At 39.6% G+C, this 25,319-nt stretch overlaps 1 protein-coding gene across 17 annotated transcripts in view; it reads left to right on the top strand.

Annotated features, from left to right (window-relative positions):
• The first annotated feature begins 5,478 nt into the window (after window positions 1–5,478).
• The window catches only part of acaca (acetyl-CoA carboxylase alpha), a 34,335-nt gene continuing 14,494 nt past the window's right edge, over window positions 5,479–25,319 (top strand). For 2 of the 17 annotated variants that reach the window (XM_044221952.1, XM_044221956.1), the window contains exons 1-35: window positions 5,948–6,124; window positions 6,888–7,146; window positions 9,315–9,447; window positions 9,760–9,898; window positions 10,131–10,240; window positions 10,338–10,419; window positions 10,520–10,618; window positions 10,913–11,019; window positions 11,134–11,244; window positions 11,347–11,556; window positions 11,688–11,858; window positions 12,502–12,663; window positions 12,892–13,055; window positions 13,226–13,376; window positions 13,612–13,715; window positions 13,828–14,055; window positions 14,267–14,417; window positions 14,555–14,689; window positions 15,383–15,529; window positions 15,620–15,808; window positions 16,639–16,739; window positions 16,968–17,056; window positions 17,259–17,383; window positions 17,944–18,057; window positions 19,378–19,491; window positions 19,592–19,681; window positions 19,810–19,928; window positions 21,231–21,254; window positions 21,710–21,859; window positions 22,349–22,492; window positions 22,600–22,702; window positions 22,797–22,904; window positions 23,018–23,074; window positions 23,355–23,399; window positions 24,831–24,872. In XM_044221952.1, the coding sequence (XP_044077887.1) occupies window positions 6,040–6,124; window positions 6,888–7,146; window positions 9,315–9,447; window positions 9,760–9,898; window positions 10,131–10,240; window positions 10,338–10,419; window positions 10,520–10,618; window positions 10,913–11,019; window positions 11,134–11,244; window positions 11,347–11,556; window positions 11,688–11,858; window positions 12,502–12,663; window positions 12,892–13,055; window positions 13,226–13,376; window positions 13,612–13,715; window positions 13,828–14,055; window positions 14,267–14,417; window positions 14,555–14,689; window positions 15,383–15,529; window positions 15,620–15,808; window positions 16,639–16,739; window positions 16,968–17,056; window positions 17,259–17,383; window positions 17,944–18,057; window positions 19,378–19,491; window positions 19,592–19,681; window positions 19,810–19,928; window positions 21,231–21,254; window positions 21,710–21,859; window positions 22,349–22,492; window positions 22,600–22,702; window positions 22,797–22,904; window positions 23,018–23,074; window positions 23,355–23,399; window positions 24,831–24,872 (4,362 nt within the window). In that variant the 5' untranslated portion in view covers window positions 5,948–6,039. Of the gene's footprint in view, window positions 5,683–5,933; window positions 6,125–6,887; window positions 7,147–9,314; window positions 9,448–9,759; window positions 9,899–10,130; window positions 10,241–10,337; window positions 10,420–10,519; window positions 10,619–10,912; window positions 11,020–11,133; window positions 11,245–11,346; window positions 11,557–11,687; window positions 11,859–12,501; window positions 12,664–12,891; window positions 13,056–13,225; window positions 13,377–13,611; window positions 13,716–13,827; window positions 14,056–14,266; window positions 14,418–14,554; window positions 14,690–15,382; window positions 15,530–15,619; window positions 15,809–16,638; window positions 16,740–16,967; window positions 17,057–17,258; window positions 17,384–17,943; window positions 18,058–19,377; window positions 19,492–19,591; window positions 19,682–19,809; window positions 19,929–21,230; window positions 21,255–21,709; window positions 21,860–22,348; window positions 22,493–22,599; window positions 22,703–22,796; window positions 22,905–23,017; window positions 23,075–23,354; window positions 23,400–24,830; window positions 24,873–25,319 lie in introns of those variants that run through there. The other 15 variants (XM_044221960.1, XM_044221965.1, XM_044221964.1 and 12 more) reach the window with 13 other exon arrangements.

The raw sequence follows: 25,319 nt of genomic DNA on the forward strand, positions 1-25,319 counted from the left end.
CCAGTGTGGAGGAAAAGCTATCAAAGGAAAAAGCCAGTACATGGACGTAGAGGTGAAGACTACTGTGTTGTAAGAAAACACTGGCATTATAAAAGACACACCTATAAAATTGTTGACACCTCGAAAGGCACTCTAGGTCAATTACCATTGTTCAACCCATAAACTCCAACATTATTTTAAAAAGACTTTTTTAAAGCCTAGAAAGGCTGTGTGATCCTTGGAGCTAGGGAAAGAGACACTATGTTGCATGTGAAGCCAATCAGGAGAAAAGCCTTTTTAGCTTATATGAGCAAATAACTTTGGAAAAAAGGGTGGCCATTTTGCAATACCATATCTAGTTCTCCTTAATACATGGGCCAGTGTTGTCATTGCCACATGAATGTTGCTTTAAAATAAAACCACAAACTGCAATGCTTGAATTATCAGTGCAAAACAGTGAAATACCCTGATAAATCTCAAATGTAAGACTATGCAATTGTAATATTAGCAATAGTGTCACTTGTGTGTTCTGCACTGGCACATGGTACTACCAAATAAAAACTAAATATTGGTTCATACAGTTTGCAGTTTTTTTTGTGGTAAACAATCAAGAGATTTCAGTTTAACTTCACATTCTATTAATTGTGGAGACAAAAATGACATTGCCTCGCTACAGTAACCCAATGGAATTAATTCAAAAATACTGTACCTCTTAACAGTTAAACATGAGTTGTATTTTAAAATTTCATTCATTTCAATTTTTATAAGATTGATGAAGACAGGTATCATCTCAAGTCTCTTTGTGCTCATTTTGTCAGTCATGACAAAATAACCATGGCATGACACTTCATAGCAAAGCTGTTCCTTTTTCACTGTAGCTGCTGGTGTGAAAAAGTTAGGTGGTCTCCCAGGAGAAAAATTGATCTGAAAGCCCTCCTCCTGTGCTGGGCTCCTCTCAAACCTCTATTGTGTGCATTTTCTCCTTGGCTGAGCATAGCATTATACTGAAAGAACATCTCCACTGGCTCAAAAATGTGGTGAGGAGGTCAACTGTAAAGTTTGCAGAAAGCAGAAAACTTCTCTCTGCAGTGCTGGAGAATTCTGGCAGTTGGAGACAGAGAGGCCTCGAGTACCAAAAGAAAAGGAGAGCTCTCCTGTCAACAACATCCTGCCTCACTCACCCATATTCCCCTTCTTTAGGCCTAGTTGACTGGCAAGCAATAGCATATCTGTGGGGCTGAAAGCAGTTATCTAGTGTGCGCCACATGGTGCTGCCCATATATAATTGATCTGGAATGTGTCAAGAGAGGCAATACACTTTCTCAGGTCTGTAAAGCTCAGATGGGATTTTTAAATTAATCATTGTCCTTTGCATGGCACGGTGTCAAAGCAACATGGTGCAGCTAGACTAACATATCCCAGGATGCTGGAAGTATACTCAGCATATTGGTGCTCTGAATTTCCTCTGAAAGTAAGCGCTGAGATAAAAATGTCAACACAGATGGCTTAAAGAGACTACCTGTAGCATACAATATGAATAAGGCTCTTAACAGGGTATCATCCAAAAGCCTTATATATAGTGTTATATATATATATATATATATATATATACACACACACACACAATAAAGCACTAGAGTATATCTTGCAGGGCTTTGTTGGAGTGTGTGTACAGAAAGGTGTGTAGATGCTTAAGGTATGGATTCACTAGCTAAACCATGAAAAATTAATTAATAAAAATATAAAATCCCATTCCTTTTTATTTTTACAAAGGAAAAGTGAACACAACATGTCAGCCAGCCCAAGCAAGCACACCTTGCTCACTGTTATTGCTTACTAATTTTGGTAAAGAGATGTCCAACACCCAATGATGATTAATTAGGCTTCCAGTGTAAACCTGCAGTGGATAATGATGGCAGATATCCTATGACTATATTTCCCAATGACTAGATTTTCATGGGAATAAAACAGAAGGAACCAGACAGATCACAGTGTGTCTTAACGGGTCTGAATTACTTTCTCCCCACAGTGCAGTGAAAGGTTTGATGGTGTTCAGTGAGAAATTCCTCTGACTGCAGTTGCATGGTAGATTTTTCTCACCAAATAGATCAGTACACCCAAAAACAAATTACTTCAATAACTTCAAACTTCATTACTTTCACATACTGTGGAGTAGGTCTAGGCATGCAAATATTGTCATGTCAAGTTTGTTACATGTATTGTTCTTTGCATAGAATAAATAAATATGCAAGGTTTTTATTTGCATAATATATCATTGTCCTTTTTATATATAGAGGTAGGCCTATATCGCAGGTCTCTTGCGGTTAGCTCCGAGATCACAAACACATGCCAGCCACTGATGCAGAACCAAATACAAGTCAGGCCTCAAATGCAAATTATTTAATCAAGTGAAGTTTTATAGCTGGTTTGGAAAAATGTCATTCTGAGTGTATAAGGACAGTTCATAGGTTGCTGACACAAACTGAATTGATGTTTAAGACTTAAGTACTGTTATGTGATCACTGCTAAATATCTCCACCTCTGACACACAAAGGAGAAACATGCCTTAAAGACAAAAAAATACATAGAATATTTTAATTGTCTAATGATAACACGATAAGATTTGTCCAAAATTGACTGTACTTACCATAGACTGTATATAAATCTTTATATACAGTCTATGATACTTACAGATGGAAAACTAATGGCCTCTGAAGCCATCTAGTGGATCACAACTGCAGGAACACTGCACTTTTGATTGAACACTTTTCAAAGACCGCTTGGATAGTGGTGTTACTCTATAATGTTTTGAGTGGAAATACTGGAATTGAATATTAATAATTATATTATAATGGAATATTTACTAAATATAAAATCTTGGATCTGGTTTCATTTCAGCACTGAGCTCACATCTTTATGGTTCCCATTGACTTTTTAGGCATTTACTTATTGACTGGTCTGTTCTGATTTTTTTGCATCTTAAGAACCCCTGCAGCTGAAAATGTACCTTAAACACAAAGTATCTTCTGAATTAGCCTACTTGTTTAGTCAGCTTTATAAAAATGTTAGTCTATAGGCAGTATTGGTGCATATTGATGACCTCACATGAGCATCAATATTTTGATTTACATTTATTCATCTGACAGACACTTTTGTTCAAAGCAACGCACAGACGAGGTACAATAGAGATCAAGGTAGATTAAGGAGAAGTCTCAGAGTGCTGCAACACAAGGCAGTTCCACAAGATTACAGGTGCATAAAGTAACACATACATGCAGAGGAGATAACTTAAGTTTCTTGACTGCTGAGTGCAACTGTGAAATGCAGTATTGACTACTGCATTTCACATGTCAGGCAATGCAGCTTAACCTGCAGTCTACCCTACTGTCCTAGAGAGAGCCAAATATATATATATATTTTAAATATATTTTACTCTACTGACATCTAAGCCATATATCTTCTTAGACATCTAAATGACTTTGATTTCAGGCTATACAGCCAGCAAGCTGGATTCTGCTCATACTGCTTTGAACTTGTAATCAGCTGAGGTTGCCATTTCTGGTGCAATACTTTCCTTTCAGAATGCTGATTTGCCTGCATACAGCAGTTAAAAGCCTACTTTGCAAGAGTAGCTTGCTCACTTATTGGGTACACTACTTTGTCTACATTATCAAAACAAAAACGTCAGGAAATAAAATAAGTCTTCTTTTCGTTCCATACTTGTGAAAATGTATTCTGACTAGTCGTCTTTAACGTCGCTGACTATCTTATTTTATTAATGATCTTTGGCAGCATAGAGGGTGATTTTTTTGGAAGCTGAGCTGGTGCAGATCATTTCATTTAACGTTACTCTTTCAGACCCAGCGTAGACTCGAGGCGTCTTCTGCTGCTTACTGTTGTCTTAGGCTAACTGCATGATAGAAGAAGTGGTTTTATAATTCTAACAGCTGTCTTGTAGGTAAAAAGCATGTAAGCTTAGTGTGTTCGCAACTGGCTTCAAGCACAAGCGATCCCTTTAGTATAACAAATACCTGAAACTGTGAAACTGTTTTTCTCACAAAACACATGTGAATCGGCTCCTATTCCGGACAGCAGCACCTGCGGTACCTGCCTGAAGAGAGGAACCATCTCTTCCTCTTTTTCTTCTTCGTATTGTTTTATGGCGCTTGACAATAAACGTTAGGAACCACCTCTTCCGGGACTCGCCCCTCCTATAACGCCCCTAAACCCGCCCACAAAAAAACCCAATCTGATTGGTTCACTACGAATGAAACCTTCCTAGATCTAGGTGAAATAGATATGAAGTATTTACTGTACAGTGAATCTTTTCTGCCAGCACAGGCTTGTTGCTTGATTTATCAATTGATGATGTTGCCATGGAAGCATTATTTGACTAAACAGAGTAGCCTAATTCTGTAACATATAGATCGCTATAGATACTTTATTAATACCAATGGGAAATTCTTACAGCCACCCAGGCACAACTATCACAAAAGCAAAAAAGCATGAAGACACTCAGAGGCAGGGAATAAATAAAACAACAAAAACATTAATAATAGTAAACTATAATCTGTGAAAGTTGTAATTGGTAATGGAAGTCTAGTAGTGTAATATTGTTATTGCAATGCATTTCATTGGAATTGCAAAGATTAAACAATATTATTATCATCAAATAGCAGTTAAGTTTCTTACTTCTTTTTTTAGCTGCAGTGTGTCAGTGTCAGTGTGGTTTAGCTGTGCACACATTTTATATTGTTTTAATAATTAGAATCAGAATCAGCTTTTTTGCCAAGTAGGTCTACACATACAAGGAATTTGCTCTGGTATTATGGTGCATACAATAAACATAGTAAGTAGAAAAAATATAAAGACAAATAGCAAGCAAGTACTGCGAGTCAAAAATCATAAATATAAAATAGACAATAATATATGAAAAAATATAATAAAAATACTAAAGAATATGTGCCATTATGACTGTTATTTTAATTAAATAGCTGTTTGTACGGGGATGTGCAAGACATTTACATGGGAAAGTGCAGGAGTTCACAGTATGAAGTACAAAGAATATTTGCAATGTGCAAGATAGTAGTCCAGAAGATGTGCGTTAATGAAAAGTATTGAGTCAGGTGTGTAGACTTTACCTTAATATAACGTGTAGTGGGGGGGTAAGAGCCACAATTAAGAGGAATGTTTTATGCATGCTTATAAATATTACTATTTCTAAAACACTTGTAGAATGGTTGAAGAATTTATAAGGAAAAATAAATAAATAATAGCCTAGTCTAAGCATTCTAATTTTGTTTCAGCATGGGAATGTGTATTACTTTCTCCACTATTTTTCTTTAAATCTACACATTTAGTTTTATTTCATATTATATACCATACATCATATAATATTCAATATTCATGCAATTTTGTATTTCTTTTACCACACAGCTTGGGCGTCTTTTCTACCTAATCTATTTCTATACCGGAAGCTGCGGTCAGAGGTCAATGTCCAGGAGTAACCTGCTTGCGCATCAGCACATCACCCCACTCTCTGCTGTTAAAGCGTCTGTTGAAGCTGTGTGACCTCATCATGATGTGATTTTTTTTCTCCCCCCCCCATCATCACTGGAAGCAGAGATGTCTGATAGACACACTTAGTTTATCGATCCCTTGGACTCAACTTTTTCAGGATTACGTCTCGGTTTATCGCCACCGGTAAGTTGCTAGCCAAGATGCTTATCTCAGATTATGTTAAACGAGTCTGTCTGTCGTTAGTTGCCTTCAGAAGATTTCGACCACGCTGCAGTACAGTGCACCTGCAGTACAGTCAGCTGTGCTGTATTAGTGCCATTAATGTGCCATTATAATTGTATTAGCTACTGCCGGTAAGCTAGCTAACGCCTACGTTGTTCGTATCTGCGCGCCTCACTTTATCTGTGGCTGCTGTTAAGTTAAGCAACTAGCTTTGATTTAACGCTAACGCTAAAAGAGCAGGTCATCAGCTATGCCATTAAATAATACGGTTTACGGCAGAAGCGTCGGTCTTCTAACAAGCTAAATGCATTTAATTTTATGATGTTCCCCTGGCTCACGTTTGCAGTGTGTCTGGCCGCAGTGCTCGGCTTGTTTTTCTGGTCCTGCAAGCAGCTATCGATAGGTAAGGTGTGCCTTACCTGGGAGTCTACTCCTTCCACTTCCACGAGCAGGTGGGGAAAAAAAGTAGTTGCAGCAACGTAAAGGAACAGGGGCAGGTTGGATAGCACCGCGGCAGTCAGATGACATGTTATTGTTTCCATAGGGTGATGTTAATTAACATTGTAAGTTACAGGACATCCTTGGTAACTTAGCTATTGAACGAGAAAATAAAGGAGACGTCCAATACTAGTTGTAGTCATATAAGTGTCTCAACCATTTTCTAAAAGTGTTTTTTTGTTTGCATTGGTTTGAATTGGCAGGCACACCTAAAGTGTATCTCACATGCAGTCAGGAGTTATACAAGTTTTATAGAATGTATGTTTTTTTTTTTTCACATAGGCAGTGTTGTTTCATGGGATTGCAGGTATTTAGGACTCAAACAATGCTTCAGATACATCTGGCTGTATGTTACTGCTAACAGTATGACCAGCATTACAATCAAATGTTATGATTTCATCCTTCTTGAATTCTGATATTTAACGGCTTTGGTATGTTCAATAATGGTACTTTTTCCGAACCTGCACACAATGTACTGATTCTCCCAGTGGGAGTCCAAGTGTTGCAATATCAGTTGCATTATCAATATTATGTAATCCACTTTTGCAATATGACAAACAGCATCACATGCCAGCCAAGGCAATCTTGTGTCATACTGACTGTACCCTGATATTTGGACTCTGTATCTCCTTTATAACTGTTGCTGCCACTGTTGTGTTTCTTGCCAGTATTTGCAGCCTGTTCGTGTCGCCCAGCCATGGCACAGCAGGACGGTGCTGCCAAGAAGAACCCCGCTGTTGTGGCGTTGCACTCTCACTTCATTGTGGGATCAGTATCGGAGGAGAACTCAGAGGATGAAATCCCAGGGAAGCCTGACATGCAGCTGGAGGAAAAGGAGACTCGTTCCTTGTCACCATCCTCCGGTAGCTCAGACAGCACCTTTGAAATGGGATTTGACCACATTGATGGCCCCATACAGAATCTAAGGTTGGAATCCAAACCTGGTCTGTCTGCATCACCTCTAGTCTCTCGATGTTTATAATTGTTCGCTGGATATTGTGATAATGATATTAGTCAGATATGTGGATACAGGTTTTTCTGTGACGATTTCTTCAGGTATTCTAACGTTTTTCTTTTCTCAGGCATGCAGACCAATTTGTATCTTTAATGTACCGTGTTTAGGAAGCTACTTAATGCATTTTCCAAACTACGAAAATAGTTCTTTGGGGTTTTAAATAAGTAGTCTTTCTTTGCAATTTAAGTGTTTTTGGATTATTTACTTTTATTCAGTCATTTGAAAACCCATAGTGATGCATTCAATTTACCTATTATGAAAACATTACATTTAGCAGCCATTACATTATTTCTTAGTGGCTATAAAGTGTGAAAATGTGAGATAGGGAACCTGCAACTTCAAATGCTGTCTTTAGGAGACTAGTCCTGTTGGAGCAGGCCTGTAGTCCAAAATAAGTGCGTTCAGATTATGTACTCCTCCTTTGCTGCGTAGCCCCTTTTGCAGCACATGTCAAAAATGTGGTTTCACTAGCAGTTCACTGCTAAAGGGTTTCTCTGTGTCCTTAGTCTGTGATGTAGGCCTAGAAAGTAGGCTTCAGAATGTTGGTTTGGGAAAATTGGAAAAATGTTCACACACAGAAATTCCCAATCCAACAGTCAAAAGGAGCCATTCAGAACTGACGGAACTTTGTTTATAGCTCGCAGCAGTCTTTATTCTCTCTGCCAGCCCTAGGTCTTTCGCTGGGCTCCCTAGACGTCTCATTTTCATTTTCCATTAAAGCCTCACAGAAGATTTGGGTTTGGGATTCAAATGAGATAGTCATGCTGATGTAGGTAACTGCCTACAGAATATCTTCCCCATAATTACAGGCATATTACTTTTACAGTTGGCCGAAATGGGTTAGAAACTGCTTTTATAATTTTTTTCTGTGTTTATCTGTACATTTATATGTTTAATGTAACGTTTGTAAATATTGTATTATGCAGCCAACCATGTGTATAGTGGTGTTTTTTGCCTGCTGACTAACTTTGTGTGCTAGTCAGAAAGTTTGATTTTGTTTGCAGCTTGCAGTTTTAGAACCGCAATTTTAGATCTTGATCTCAATAATTGCTTTGTCCAGGATGGTTTTGTGTGATCAGTTTCTCAAGACCAAAGAGGATGAGAGAGAGAGAGAGAGAGAGAGAGAGAAGTGGGGTTTAATAGAAAGAAGCTGTGACAGCAGTTTTAAAACTGGAAATACTGGCTGGAGGAGGCAGACACCCCTCCACCCCCCTAATTGCCTCTCTCATAGGACAGAACAAACTTGCAGCTCCACAGCTGGCTTGAAATCAGAGCCTCCATTCAGTAGGGACTCAATTGCTTCGGGCCGGTAACCCCTACGGTGACGTAATAATGCAGTATCCGGTCAGAAGCCAGCCAGCCAGCCAAACTAGCCCAGGTGCTGGCACACCCTCCAGCTGATAGTCATATCCCTCCCCCTGTACTACCCACTCCCCCTTATGGTTCCCCTTGGGGTGGAGCTTGATTCAAAGAGCTCTGCAAGTCCTGTTGGATGCACTTGCCCAAGCATGTAAATATGTTTCAGGACTGTACAGTGTCCTGTCCTGTTGTGCATGACATGTTCTGCTCTGTCAGTGGTTATACTATAAGCAGAGTGTTTTCTTCTTAAATATATCATTGTTGACGCTGTACTTTTGTTGTTCTAACACTTATTCACACATCATTACCATCATTCCTATCATTAGTAAGTTTTTTTTAGGTTTTTCTTTAACATTTACTGTAAGGTGAAGCTGTAACTCACCCACAAGCTATAAAATGTAAGATGAGAGACAGTAGTCAATCCTCTGCTCCTTAGACCAGTTTGACTCCTATCAATATGAGGTGATATCAGTTTCTTTTTATCTTCTTGGCTTCAAACATAGACCATCTTTAAAGCACAGCAGCTGCTGAAAGACTTGTGTGATAGTTTGCTTGTGGCAGTTTCACTTCAAAATTCTTGTCTTATGTTTGCCACAGTTGAAAATGATAGCTTATGAGTTATCTGCTTGTCATTAGCATAGCTACCGAATACCTTGTTCTTTCCAAAACTACAGGTGTTATGAAGGGCCATTACATGTGTTCTTTGTATTTCTTAAAATAGGCCAAGCATGTCAGGGCTGCACCTGGTGAAGCAAGGCAGAGATCGCCGGCGTATTGATCTCCAGAGGGACTTCACCGTGGCTTCTCCTGCTGAATTTGTTACACGCTTTGGTGGCAACAAGGTTATCGAGAAGGTGATTAGGTGTTTTTTATTTAGCATCTTCTTGAAAGGATGCTGAAAGTGATTCTGGCAGAATAAATCATGCCATATTCAGAAATGAATATGAAATTTAATAATGAAAACAAACCAGAGAAGAATTCTAACAAATTGTGTGTTTTTTGTTTGCAATCACAGCCATGAAATGTAATGACTATTACAGTATAAAGTCATTATACATATAAATGCAGCAGCATCTGTGACATGATTAGACTAGCCATTATCACTGAAGTATTTGAACTTGTGTGAGCAAATCAACATTGGTAACTCAACTATTTTGCGTCTCCAGGTGCTTATTGCCAACAATGGCATTGCAGCGGTCAAATGCATGCGCTCCATCCGCCGCTGGGCCTATGAGATGTTTCGCAATGAAAGGGCAATCCGCTTTGTTGTCATGGTGACCCCAGAGGACCTGAAGGCAAATGCAGGTGAGCTTCAGCATGATATCTCTGAACATGTAAAACACCCGAGTAAGTGCACCAACTGTGGTGCCATTGACATGGCAAAACGCCAGACAGTTTATGCCCTTCAACTCCTTTGCAGTGCATCCAAACACCTTAGCTAATTCAGAAGACGCTACACAAGTGAGGATTATTGTAGATGTGACTGCAGCAAGATGATTTGGGGAAAAAATAGGTTTTCTGTGGTTGTCTTTCACAGAGTACATCAAAATGGCAGATCATTATGTGCCTGTGCCAGGAGGGACTAATAACAACAACTATGCCAATGTGGAGCTCATTCTGGACATTGCTAAACGCATACCTGTTCAGGTACCACCACGCACTTAACATATCTATTGTTTCTCCATGGTGATTAATAATTTTATCACTGATTGAGTACCTGTTATCATTCTGTTGTTCCTTACAGGCAGTGTGGGCTGGGTGGGGTCATGCCTCAGAGAACCCCAAACTCCCAGAGTTGCTTCAAAAGAATGGCATTGCTTTCATGGGTAAGATAGGCTTCTTATTGTATCACTTTGTTGACCCTTTAACTTACCTTCACATTATTAATTTACTCAAATTTTTTTTAAATGCTTACTCCTTCCTCAGGTCCCCCAAGTCAGGCTATGTGGGCTCTAGGAGACAAGATTGCCTCTTCTATCGTGGCTCAGACAGCTGGCATTCCAACCCTGCCCTGGAGCGGCTCAGGTAGGTCACAGTTAGTGTGGGGTCCAAATATAGTCTTCTGTTAAGGCTTTTTATGATCAGCTTTGAAAAAACATAAGTGGTTTTCTTTATTATTCAAAAAAACAATCAATGATTCTTGAACTTCCCCAGATTTAAACTTCATGGTGTAGGTGGTTTGAGCAATATTTCTCCAAATGTATTATTATTATTATTATTATTATTATTATTATTATTTTATTAAGAAAATTATTAACTTCACAAAATTTAATTGAAAAGTATGTATGCTGAATTATTTTATCTGTTTGTCTTTCTCAGGCCTGACAGTAGACTGGACAGAGAACAACCAAAAGAAGAGGATCATCAATGTTCCTACTGACGTGTATGAGCTTGGCTGCATCCAGGATGTAGAGGATGGCCTTAATGTAAGCATGGGATTTAACTGACAGTTCATAATGCCAAATGAATTTCGCATTTGTGTTGTAGTGTATTGTGCATACTTGCATGTATGCTGGAAAGCTGTATGTTTCCATTGCCAGGCTGCAGAGAAGGTCGGCTATCCTGTAATGGTGAAGGCCTCAGAGGGAGGTGGAGGAAAAGGCATCCGTAAAGTCAACTCTGCTGATGATTTCCCTAACCTCTTTAGACAGGTAAGTGGAAACTCAGACTAAATCAACAAGTACAACAATTTACAATAGGGTTTCTTGGGCATTTTATGACTGCAAGGATTTACTTTCTCTTTGGCTCTCCAGGTCCAGGCAGAAGTTCCGGGATCACCTATTTTTGTCATGCAGCTAGCCAAGCATGCCCGCCACCTAGAGGTCCAGATCTTGGCTGATCAATATGGCAATGCCATTTCCCTGTTTGGTAGAGACTGTTCTGTGCAGCGACGGCACCAGAAAATTATAGAGGAGGCCCCTGCTACCATCGCCACTTCTGATGTGTTTGAGGATATGGAAAGGGTACAACCCATCTAGAATTGTTTTGTACTTATATAAAGCTGATAAATGGAGGTCGAAGACCAACTAAGTCAATTCAGATTAATTGAACACATTTGAACCTTGATATGAATACAGTTGTTTTCTCTCCTCAGTGTGCTGTGAAGCTGGCTAAGATGGTGGGGTACGTCAGTGCAGGTACAGTGGAGTATCTCTACAGCCAAGATGGTAGTTTCTACTTCCTGGAGCTCAACCCTCGTCTGCAGGTGGAACACCCTTGTACTGAGATGGTGGCTGATGTCAACTTGCCTGCTGCTCAACTGCAGGTCAGTCTCACTCAGACACGCCTGCAGTGATTTTAAAAAAAGCACACTTTGTTACATCACATACAATACATTCGAGTCTGTGACTGTCCTGTAGCCAAAGTTAGCACGCTTCACCGCCTTCACCACTTAGCACTAGACGGGCCTCCTGTCTCCATGGCAACCGACTGCAAAAGAGGGAGGCAATATGCAGAAATGGTGTAGTAGATCCAGTGGTTGTAGCAGCACTCGGTCACGTGGTCTGTTCTGCAGTGTTTAGGATTGTGTGTAAATAGGTCAGTGACAGTCAAGCTGAAGGGCAGTGTTGCTGGGAAAGCTTTGTAGTCAAGCTGATTAGGTGTTACTGTGGGAGTGACACACTCTCTGGCACAGAGGACGAGTATTTAATTTATTTATTTTTCACAGTACTCAGCAAAATGTTGTTTGTCGGTTGTCTGAGAACATCACATTAACAACTGTCAGATTAGCATGCCGGGCAAAAATGATGTGGTTCATTCAAAGCAAATACTTTCACAATCCATTTATGTGCTGTAATTTGTTGTTAACCCTGTTTGATCAGGGCCTGTGAGCCTGTTCCTTAATATTCCATATATATCAGTTCCAGAGCATAAACTAGTGTTGTACTAATACCACTATCTTCTGTCAGATTGCTATGGGTATTCCTCTTCAAAGGATCAAAGACATCAGGATGCTTTATGGGGTCCAGCCCTGGGGAGACTCTCCCATTGACTTTGAGGGTCTGTCGACAGCCCCCTCTCCACGGGGCCATGTCATCGCAGCACGTATCACCAGTGAAAATCCTGATGAGGTACGCCTCACTCTCTCCTGTTACACAAAATATTTGCAGCTAAAGGCTGCACAAAGTCTGCGATTTCTGTTGTGGTTCTGTTCCTGTTAAATGTTTCACTTTGTAATTCTGTTGTGCCCTAAATAAAGGCCATTGCTATTACTTCTAATGTTACCCTTCTCTAAATGTCAAAATGAGCTAGTTTTGGTTTTGGAAGATGAAATGTGGTGTGTGTGTGTGGGACTGCAGGGCTTCAAGCCAAGCTCTGGAACAGTACAAGAGCTGAATTTCCGCAGCAATAAGAACGTGTGGGGCTACTTCAGTGTTGCAGCAGCTGGAGGGCTGCATGAGTTTGCTGACTCCCAGTTTGGACACTGTTTCTCTTGGGGAGAGAATCGGGAAGAAGCCATCTCGTGAGTACACACAGAATTTTAAAAACATTGCTGTGTCAGAAAGTTCACTCAAAAACCATTTATTTATTGCTAATGTAATGTATATTTACCATGGGAGATATTTTTATTTAATTGGCTAATCAAAGGTTTTTATAGTTGACATAAGTGGTTATGTCGTAATCTTTTCCTAGCAACATGGTGGTGGCTCTGAAGGAGTTGTCTATCAGAGGAGACTTCAGGACCACAGTGGAATACCTCATTAAGCTGCTGGAGACTGAAAGCTTTCAGCACAACAGCATTGACACAGGCTGGCTGGATAGACTGATCTCAGAGAAGATGCAGGTATGCAGAGCTGCTCCAGCTGTGGCCACTGGATGTTCTTCAAGAAAACTATAATGAGAATAGATTTGTTTGACTTACTGACCCATATTGTAACGTCTGTGCTGAAACCACACTAAATCCAAGTGTTGAGAGAATAGTAAGACCTTGTGGTTTATCCTCCTGGCACCATGCAGTTTGAATTTAAGCTTGAATGTTTGATTTTTTCCTCGTTAAGAAGTAGAGTGTATGTGTGCAGGCGGAGCGTCCTGATACCATGCTGGGAATTGTGAGTGGGGCTCTTCATGTGGCAGATGTCAATCTAAGGAACAGTGTGTCCAACTTTCTGCATTCTCTGGAAAGGTAAAGAAATGGCATATCATAGTAATCCATTTCAAGCAGTAGATACTCAGGTGGGGGTGGTGGAATTAGCATTAGAATAGAAAACATGAGACACTCTCTACTCTCTGACCAGGGGCCAGGTGCTGCCAGCACACACACTACTCAACACTGTGGATGTGGAGCTGATCTATGAAGGTAATAAGTACGTCCTGACAGTGACACGCCAGTCTCCCAACTCCTACGTGGTCATCATGAACAACTCCTCTGCTGAGGTGGACGTCCATCGGCTCAGTGATGGAGGCCTTTTGCTGTCTTATGATGGAAGCAGCTACACTACCTACATGAAGGAAGAGGTGGACAGGTCAGTGGAAACAAAGCTTTAGAATTAAATTATCATTACTAATTTAGCTGTAACTTAACCACAGAGTAGAATGACATTGAATTAAAAGATAATGAAATGACACATCTTTATTCTGCTAATTCATCAAATATCTTCATTCAGTTAACAACTTTACAGAAATTCCTTGATGCACTTGATACACACACATTTTTTTTTTTTTTTTCCCCTACAGGTATCGCATCACAATTGGGAACAAGACTTGTGTTTTTGAAAGGGAGAATGATCCCTCGCTGCTGCGATCTCCTTCAGCAGGAAAACTTATCCAGTACACAGTTGAGGATGGCGGGCATGTGTTTTCTGGCCAGTGCTACGCTGAAATAGAGGTACAGTTATATATATGTTAAGGCTTATGTGTATGTTGTCCACAAGACAGATGGATGATCAGTTCAAATTCTCTTATTTTTTTATTTTATTTTTTTTTGAGTTGTATAGATGGAAACTTTGTTCTTGTAAATTCCAGGTGATGAAGATGGTAATGACCCTTACAGCTGCGGAGTCTGGTTGTATTCACTATGTGAAGAGGGCTGGAGCAGCACTGGAGCCTGGCTGTGTCATTGCCAAGCTGCAACTGGATGACCCAAGCAGAGTGCAACAGGTACTGTATGTCTGAGTTATGTAATCTACACAGGTATACGCTGTATGCCAAGTAGGATTTTCCATATGCCTGCGACAAGGTGACCCATGATATGTAATATTTCTTTGTTTAGTTCAAAATATCTATTTGCTTTTCAAGTTAGGCCATACATTTTAGCTTTCAGCTCCTTCTAACATGAAAAGTAACAGGCTGTCAAAATGACAGATTTCTACATTTTCATACACTCTGATGTACTCTACTTACTCTATATACTTACTTACTCTTGTATATTAGTTATTTGTGTATGTGCATTTTTGTTTATGACAAACCACTCTATGAATGATGTCAAAACATCAATGAGGCATGACATTGAGGCTGCCAACAAAGATGGCTCAGTTATCTGAAGGGAGCAGGTGCTAATGACAGAAAGTCAGAAGGCAGACTTAATTGTGGAGAAGGAGCCCACTTCTGATAAATGTGTCACTACTGGTGAGGTAACAATGCCAATGAAGAACAAGTGTAAACTACATTCATTATTCAGGGTACCTGTAGGTTTCACCAACTTGCATTTAGATAGGATAGATTGCTTAGTTCAAAGTATGCACACTATTTCCTACTAGACTACACCAACGGCAATGCTTGTGTATGAAACATCAGCATATGCACAACAATGTTGTAAAATTTGAATAATAAGTATTTGTGTTTGTCTTGTAGGCAGAGCTGCACACAGGGGCCCTGCCTTCTATCCAGGCAGTAGCTCTGAGAGGGGAGAAGCTACACAGAGTCTTCCACAACACACTGGACCATCTTGTTCACATAATGAATGGCTACTGTCTTCCTGAGCCTTTTTTCAGTGCTAAGGTAAGAATTCATACACACCTAGGTACACACCAACATCAGCCCTTCCAACTTTAAGCAGTTCCTTAAATATCTGCCCTTTGTCTATCCTAGTTGAAAGAGTGGGTGGAAAGGTTGATGAAAACCATGCGTGATCCCTCTTTGCCACTGTTGGAGCTTCAAGACATCATGACTAGTGTGTCAGGTCGCATCCCCCCTGCTGTGGAGAAGGCCATCAAGAAGGAGATGGCTCAGTATGCTAGCAACATCACCTCTGTACTCTGCCAGTTCCCCAGCCAGCAGGTGCCCCTCCAACACATGCATACACCATGCTAAGTACACCCACATAATTCTTCTTAAACGTACCTTGTCGATAACAGTAAAACTCCTGTTGAGCACCTCACTGTTCTTTTTTTCTTTGCCAACAACAATAATGTTTGGTTTCCACAGTAGCCCCGGTTCTCTGGGGATTAGAAATGTATAGATATATAGCACATTTTTAATGCTGCCACATTAGATAATCTACAAAACAGTAGTAATAGCCTGTTATACCAAATAGGTGGCATTCTTTTCCAGTGATTACTCACTTTTGAAAAGTTTTGTTAGGGTGGCAGTGGGATTTCTCAACTGTAGTGTCTCTCCAAATTTCCAGTCAGCTAGAAAAATAGTGTCCACAGTTTCTTTTGCAAAAAGTTATTTCACAATATATATCCAAGTGACCACATATCTGTCTAAGTAAAAGGGTAAGCAGAATGCAAGTACTGTGTGTCTGTCTGTCTGTCTGTCTGTCTGTCTGTCTGTCTGTGTAAGGAATTGTTTACACATATCGCAGTTCAGTCACGCAGTGAGTTTCTAATTCAGTCTGTAATGAGAAAAGATGTCTGTCTTCTGACAATTTCCTGGATTATTTAAACAATACACCGGATTTGATGTTTTATTACTGGTAAAACCTTTTGGACACTTTCATATTCATGCATATTTTATTAATTTTATATTCATGCATCCATTTAGGATCTCACTCTGGATATCACTGGAGCAAGCTAATTTAGGAGTTGTCAGCGCCACTGGGATTAAATGCTTGAGTCTCCACTGCTGTTGGGATTAAATGCTTATATTTATCTCCCTGTTTCCAGATTGCAAACATCCTGGACAGTCATGCTGCTACTCTTAACAAGAAGTCAGAGAGAGAAGTCTTCTTTATGAATACACAAAGCATTGTTCAGCTGGTGCAGAAGTGAGTATGATACTCTCTATCTCAATATAATGCAAAGCTTCACACATTGGGTCATAGGGTGTAATGTAAATCTGAGTGATCAAAGTGACCGATTGCCAGAGACTTGTTGCAGACCTATTATGTTCAAGAAGCTAGTCTGTGCAGACACTTATTTGTAACACTGAGGTTGGTTTGCTTTATATTAGTTGTTTTCGTAGTCACTAGATCTCCTGTTTTTGTCTCCAACAGGTATCGCAGTGGCATCAGAGGTCACATGAAGGCGGTGGTGATGGACTTGCTCAGACAGTACCTCAAAGTAGAGATCCAGTTTCAGAATGGTAAGTAACAGCAGCAAGACATTTAATTATTGGTTTCAAGGGTTCATTGTGGTGACACGTTGCCACATGCAATGTGATTTTAGCTTTGCTGTCCTTCAAGTTTTTCAGAAGAATGGCACTTACTCATTCTGTCCACTTGGTGGAGCTCTTTCACAATAAACACCTCAGCATCTGTGACTCTTACATGTTGGTTTGTTAACAGGACACTATGACAAGTGTGTGTTTGCACTGCGTGAGGAAAACAAAGGTGACATGGCCAATGTGCTCAACTATATCTTCTCCCATGCCCAAGTCACCAAGAAGAACCTGCTGGTTACTATGCTGATTGTAAGTTTCCAGCCTTGCTGAGTCAGAACTGTTTGAAAGCCTTGATTATAACTGATAAAAACAGACTTCTCTTCCAAAACACTCTGTTTTCCTTCACTCCTTCATCATAACAATATTCATATTTCAGTCCAGTAACAGGTTTAATTTAGGGTGCACTGACATTTCATTGAGGCCCTGCTTATGTGTATTGTCTACACATTGACATTTAAATAAATGTGTATATATGTGTACGCACTGTTAACTGACATTTTGGGTAAATATAATTCATTACTAATTACTTATTACACTCACTGACACTCTTATTACACAAGTTGTGATTAGATTAATTTATTCATTGCTTAGTGAGGAAAGTAATGCGGTAATGTAATTTTCATCAGGCCAGTAATGTAATTACTTATTAATGTAATTGCTGAAAATCAAAATTTAATGTGGTAGTGCCAAAAAGTGCTATGTAATGTCCATATGCTATTGAGATTCTTCTTCTTTTTTTCCCCTAAATTAAAGTGTTTTAAGATATCTAGCTAGTGATGTTACGTAATGTTATCATCTCCTCTGTATAGGATCAGCTGTGTGGCCGTGATCCCACACTGACAGATGAACTGATGGCCATCTTGACTGAACTCACCCAGCTCAGCAAGACAACCAATGCCAAGGTGGCACTGCGTGCCCGGCAGGTCAGATGGACTGCTAATTTTTGTTGACGACAAATTTGTTTTACTTTCCATTGAAAAGACTCTATATTTAACATTCAGTGTGTTTACATGCACTTAAGTAACTGGGTTACAGTCTGCTTTCTCCAGTAAGCTGATTTCTTAACTGTGAAGTAATGTAAACGAGAAACCTGATTACTGTAATCGGCGTAGAGCATTTGAGAAATCTGGTTTCCCCAAGTAGATTTCTCTGCCATTTGGGTAACAAGGTTTCTAATCTGCTTTTTACAAGTACACGTGCATGGAGAAATACTACAGGCCAAGTAAGAGTGGGTCAGGTGGTAAGAGGAGACATCATTACATGGAGCGATGCATCCTCGTACTTAAAATAATTCCATCCAAAGTCTGACTAAAACTGAAGCTAACACAAAGTAACCTCCAGAGGTCCAAATAAGTCTGTTTCCACCACCACCAGTCTGATTTTTTTTTTTTTTTTTTTTTTTTTGTTAAATTTCTTGACTCTTTGTTAAATTCACACACTTTTGTGTGCTGTGGGGAAGAGCTCCACTCTGCATGTCTGTTTGCGTGTCTGCTGCACTGGCAGTCTCCTCCTACATAGAGATACATCCAGGTCTGGGGCACATTTTCTATCACCAATACAGTTAAAATAAGCAAACCGTGCTTTCAAAATAAGGTTGGTGGTAGGGGAGAATGCACACTGTCAACTAAAAAGTACTGTATGGCAAAAATTTATTGTTAGAAGAAAGGAAATGAATTTGTGCTTGCTTAAAGTCAAAACCTGAAAAATGTGATTTCTTGTAAAGTGCTTAAAGCTGATTTATGTGAGATTTTCATGTAAAGATACTGTCATGAGTGTTCATAACAAAGTGGAGCTACAGAAGATTAGTGTCTCATCTCCACTAATTCACATGCAGATTTGCCCTATTTATTGACATATGTATTGACAGATTTTGCAGTTAGTTATGAATATGTTCAGGCAAGGTCAAATCTATTTAAAAATGTGGATAGCTGAAACTAAACTCACAAGTGTTACCTGAGTGCACAGAGATGAATCAGAAGTTATTGAACATCTACTTCTCAACTTTGGACCAAAGTTTTTATTCACAATCTATGGTGAGAATTTCACCACCAGATGGCACTGTCTATTCTTTTTAATTGTTATGGATCAAAAACAAAAGAAACATTTAAATTTAAAAAATGGTAATGCTTATATGCATTTTGAAGCTGGAAGAAAACTGAAGCTGTAAAGAGATGGACACTGTCTCAAACTGTGAAGAGAAAAGTGTGCTATAACTACTACTTTCATTCATCCTCTTTACCCAGGTGTTGATAGCTTCCCACCTCCCCTCGTATGAGCTACGACACAACCAGGTGGAGTCCATCTTCCTCTCTGCCATTGATATGTATGGGCACCAATTCTGCATTGAGAACCTGCAGGTAGGCATTAAAGAAGTACCAGTTGTGGCTTTATCTATTGCTTTGAAAATGAAGAGAGTGTGACTAACATGACTAATTATTATTTTTATTTTTTTTTTAGAAACTGATCCTTTCAGAAACGTCCATCTTTGATGTTCTACCCAACTTCTTCTACCACAGTAATCAGGTAGTCAGGATGGCTGCCCTTGAGGTGAGAGGAATAATGGCCTCAGTCCACAAAAATCAATTTTCCTTTACTTAATTTTACTGAATGTTAAAATGCAGGCGATTTACATATCAAACTATTGTTTTCTGTGGCTTTATCTCTAATAACCGCAGGTGTATGTTCGCAGAGCATACATTGCCTATGAGCTCAACAGCGTTCAGCATCGACAGCTGAGGGACAACACATGTATAGTAGAGTTCCAGTTCATGCTTCCCACCTCACATCCCAACAGGTATTGTGATATCCAAAATGCCTGCAACACTCACGTGCTGTGCATCACCTTCCCCCCTTGCCCTCTTAAACGGCACTGTGGACAGGAATCAATATTTATAATAGGGATGGATATTGAATTTTCCATTGGTGGCAGTGATGCTGGCAAGTTGGCAGCACCAGCATATATTTGGTCACAGCGTTATGTTAATTTAGTATACATCTTAATGGCAGCACCTGTAACTATCTTTGGTTGTTCCTACTTGCTGCCTTCTTCCTCAGAATTGTCAGCATAATTTGGTGGCTCCCTCCATTATCATCATCTTCATTATAAAATTAATATCTAAGGCAGGGCTTGCTTGACAATCTTGCGTCATCCATGGTGCAACGGTTCCTCTCCCACCTTCCCTGCTATGTGTCTTTGCTCATAGTTTTTGTTCATGTAAATGCTTTTCATTTGCAAAAGAAGGTATTTTGCAAGACTGAAAATACTTTTCTTGGTTTGTCAAAAGTGTGTGAGTGCCATGAGCAACAAAGCTCCCAGCCTCAAGAGTCTCATGTCAGTTGCCCTTCCTTGTAAGTCCTGGAAAAACGCTCTTGTGCCATTTAAAACTTGAGAAGCAGAGAGAAATCATAGACAAACTCAGGATTTGTCTGTTACATGCTCAGCATTTGAAAAAGCATGTAACAGACAAAGTACTGTGCCATTTCTGTAGCACTCGTGTTCTGCATCCTACCTGTGTGATTGTGTGTGAATGTGTGTATGGTTTCAGTGTATTTGCTTGTTGTCACTTTGGAGTGCTAGTATTTTTCTTTGCTGTGTTGGGTTCAGCTTGTTTATGCAGTTAGCTGTAGAAGTCCTTTGAATGCCATCATACACACATTTTATTGCATGCTTGTGATTTTATGCATCTGAATTAACCTTCACGTTGGCTCATCACTGTGAATTAAAGACAGCATGAGAGTGTGAAATTATCCTCTTTCTTTGTTCAGAGTATAACTCAGGACAAGGAGGCCTTAGGATCTCTTGATGCATGTTGTAAAGGGAGCAGTCAAGAAGTGAAATGTGTGTTTGTGGCTAGAAAGCTGTTTTCAGTTTACTTTATCTTCCATTTTCACATGCATTGCATTCATTTAGATATTGATCAATGCAAAATAAATTCATCATGTTAAAGGAGACATGCACACACACACACACACACACACACACACACACACACACACACACACACACACACACACACACACATTGCTAAACCTTGACTGCCTTCCTCTCCTGATGCCTGCCACTAACCACTTGGTAATCAATGTTGTTTGATTGCAGAGGGAACATCCCCACTCTAAACAGGTATTGTAAACATTCTTTTTATTGCATAAACTACTAGTGACAAGACTAGCTAGCTGCATGGTCAAAACAGTAATCCACGTTATTATTAATTCATCTAGTGATTAAGTCAACAAATTGTTTGGTGCTTTGAAATTTCCCAAAATGAAACCAATATTAGTAACTTGAGTTTAGTCTGATTTGAGAAACACAATGTTTCTTCATTTTACTGACAACAGCATGGCCCTTGGCGTTCAGCCTCTGTGTCAAACTTTTTTTTTTTTTAGTCTGTGTGTGTGTGTTTGTGTCTTTGTGAAAGAGTGTTATATTCCCAACTATTGTGTATATGTGCTTCGATATTTTGGAAATTTGGAATAACTTTGTGTAATGTGATGTAAGATAATTCAAAATTACATGTAGGGGAAATGTTGTACACCAGTGCAAATCTCCTGAACTGAAACCTGTGACTGTCCTGCCAGGAAAATGTCTGCTCCAATCCTGGACATTGTAAAATCCCCGGACACTAAATTACAGGCAACTAAACCCCAGGACCTTAAAGCACAAGATAGTAAATCTAAGGATGATAATGCTGAGAAGAAAAATGCCTCAGATTTGGAATCTGTGGACAGGTTTGAAACACAAAACCTCTCGAGTGCTTTCAGTGGGTGTAACTTTTGGGATAGCTTCTTACAGTCAAAAGACTAACACCCAACAAAGTAAAACGTGTATATTTAAAGGGTTTTCTGCTGGTTTTATGTTTCCTTGTTCCTGTGAAAGAAATATTTTCTTTGTTTTAATTTGACTAACATGTGGTCTGTCAAAAATCCCTTACATACTGTATAGCTGCTTTCACTGTGTTCACATGTAATGGTGTAATTTTTATACTCCTTCCTTTTTATAATTGGAACCTCATTCAGTTTTCACACTAAATTGTACCCTACAATCGACACATTAGGCTTTTAAGTGTTTTCATAGATATCATTATATCCCAGCGTCTCAAACTGCTGGGAGGGATCAAACTGTTGTGAGGTTCTTAAAGGTGGATGAGGGACATCTTCAGAGTCATTCTAGTGGTAGAGGCAGATTCCCATTGTAATTGCTCTCTGTCGATACCCTAGGATGTCATTCTCATCTAACTTAAACCACTACGGCATGGTGCATGTAGCCAGCGTCAGTGACGTTCTGCTTGACACATCTTTTACACCACCTTGTCAGCGCATGGGAGCCATGGTCGCTTTCCGCTCCTTCCAGGAGTTCACCAGGTCAGTCCTTTGTATAAAATCTTTCTTAACTTGGATATGTTTCATGGGTAGGTGAAGATAAAATTGCAAGTGTGATTAATGGCATGTATGATTTTTCTCCTCTACAGGAACATATCAGACATGTTAAGCTGCTTCTCTGACTCTCCTCCCCCAAGTCCAACCTTCCCAGAGGGAGGTAATCCTGTCCTGTACGGTGAAGAGGACAACAAGGTGACAAGAACAGACTTCTGATAGTCACAGGCCGGTCATTGACCAGTGCGACTGTGTTACTTAGTATGAAATATGTATTTGCTTTGTTATCCAGAGTGTCCAGGATGAGCCTATCCATATCCTGAATGTGGCTATAAAGACAGATAGTGACATTGATGATGATGGCCTGGCAGCCAACTTCCGAGAGTTCATTCAGTCAAAGGTGGGATCAACAAGGCCTATGTTTCTCCTGATTTCAGCAGAGAGAGTTAAATGTTTGAGATGGCTCAGAAAAATCTTCACATCTTGACATTTTTTTCCTTTTTCCCATTCCAGAAATCTCTGCTATTTGAACATGGCATCCGTAGGTTGACTTTCCTTGTGGCTCAGAAGGTGAGGGCCCTAATTAATATTTAAATTCAACTACCTGTCTCCACAATCTGCTGTACTGCATGTCACCAATTCAGCAGTTCTGAATAGCATGTATCAAAATTTTACAAATAAATTGTCCTGTGTCTGTCTTTTTGTAGTTACTAATACTTGATTAGTTTATTTACAAAGGATGACATTATTGTGGTAATTGTAATAATTTGCATTTGAAATTTAGCTTATTATCTGTTTGTCTCTGTATCTCTTTCTGCATGCCTTGCTTTTGCTGCATATATGATGACAGGATTTCAGGAAGCAAGTCAACTGTGAGGTGGACCAAAGGTTTCATGTAAGTAGAGGAGGACAAAGGAAATGAGGACAGGTGGCTCTTTGATTTGGTTTATTATGCATTTGGTTAAAAAAAAAAGTTCAAACACGCCCTACCAAGGAGGTGCACATTAAATATCCAGACAGTCAGTTGCAACATATCTGTTTTAAAGTACTGTAGAGAGTCCACAGGAGGTAGATTAATGAGATCAAACAATGATGTACTAATATTCCCACATGGATTTTATCCAGCAGGGACTGCTTGATCTTTCTGTTACAAGCCATGGGGTCCTGCAACTCCTTGATTTCAAGAGGAAGCTTATTCAACTCTCTTGCACCAGCGTAAATAAAGGAAACCTAACCCACCATTGTTCTGAATCAATCAAGGTTTGGGTTAGCCACAGTTTGTTTTTTGAGCTACAGTTTAAAGACGTCATTAAAGCCCCAGAACCATGAACTCATTGCATAGGTTTTATCACCTTGAAACACCAAGTAAGAATTGAACCCCCAATCATGGCTGTTTTGTGATATGCTCTGTCTATTCTGATGTAGTACACAGGGCCTCATTTATCTTTCCAGTGTTGACCCATTATTAACAGAACACCCACTATCATTCAGATGATGGTGATGATGTCAGGGATTTAGAACAGGATTAGGTTTTGAGAAATGCCCCGTTATTTAGCCTCTGCTGTCATTTTGACAATAGCCATTGATTTTTCTTTTGATGGCACCACAGTCTCTGATGAGAGCTAATCATGCTAACTGTTGTCACTGTCATTATGTGGCCCTTGTTACATGGAGAGGTTTTTTCAGTAATCTTACCCTAAAATGTTTTTGTTTTTTTTCTCAGTTCACTATATTGTGGAGGGTGAATACGATGTGTAATCACAGTGTCAAATCATGGCTGTGGAGGTGTCCAGTGTGTGTGCTATTGCAGTTCTCTTGTTATTGTGTAGGCTGATGAGAGCATCTCCAATCGGTCTGGCGCTGTTTTGGCAAGTGGGACACTACATCTGATAACGTCAAACCAAACATGGCTACCGGCATTATTCAGAAGATCAAATGACTCTTTAAAAAAAAAAAAAAAGGAAATGTTTTATTCATCAGTGTAGTGAGTGATACTATATTTACAGCCTATTCCCATTATTATGTGAGCTTGCTGTCTGAGTAAATACACAGTGATTCCCTGATAGATAAATTACAGCAGTAAAAGAGCATTTGGCCCACTGCATGTAGAACAAGGTCCTGATCATCACTGCATAATACTCCATACTTACTTGTGTAGCAATTTAAACAAAGCCCCAAAATAGCTTATTGTCACCGGCTGTGATTAGGTTTATACTGTAGTTGGTGTATGTCTAACTGATTTGGTATTCTTAACACTGCTATGCGTACAACCATGTTTTTTGTTATGGAGACATTGTTTATTTCTTTGTTTCCTTCTATCACACAGAGAGAATTCCCCAAATTTTTCACGTTCCGTGCCAGAGACAAGGTGGGTGTCTACATATTACAAACCATGTGTCAAATCATCACTTTTAACTCTAAACATTTTCTGGGTGGCCAAATTGGTGTTTGCTCATGTAGAAATGACCACATCTATTGAAAAGATGAAGGGATGTGCATGCATCAGATTATTGTGACATTGAAAATGAACCCACAAATTTCAAAACACAATGGATTGATTGACTTTCCTTTGGCTGGGACACCATTTAAAACCATGTTGTGGTTGTAAGAAATAACTTTTCACCCCCTTGGCAGTGCTGAATTTCACTCTATCACAATCAGTGATGGCTCTTCCTCTCCGTTACCCCTGATAGTTTCACTACAATGACACCACCAAAACTCATTAAAGTAATGAACTCTTTAATTATGTCTCCCATTTAAGAGAAATGACACCCATTAGCAGCTTCCTGAGATCGAGATTGCCTATGATTTCATT

Source organism: Siniperca chuatsi, linkage group LG14 (assembly GCF_020085105.1).
Source record: "Siniperca chuatsi isolate FFG_IHB_CAS linkage group LG14, ASM2008510v1, whole genome shotgun sequence".
Taxonomy (NCBI): domain Eukaryota; kingdom Metazoa; phylum Chordata; class Actinopteri; order Centrarchiformes; family Sinipercidae; genus Siniperca; species Siniperca chuatsi.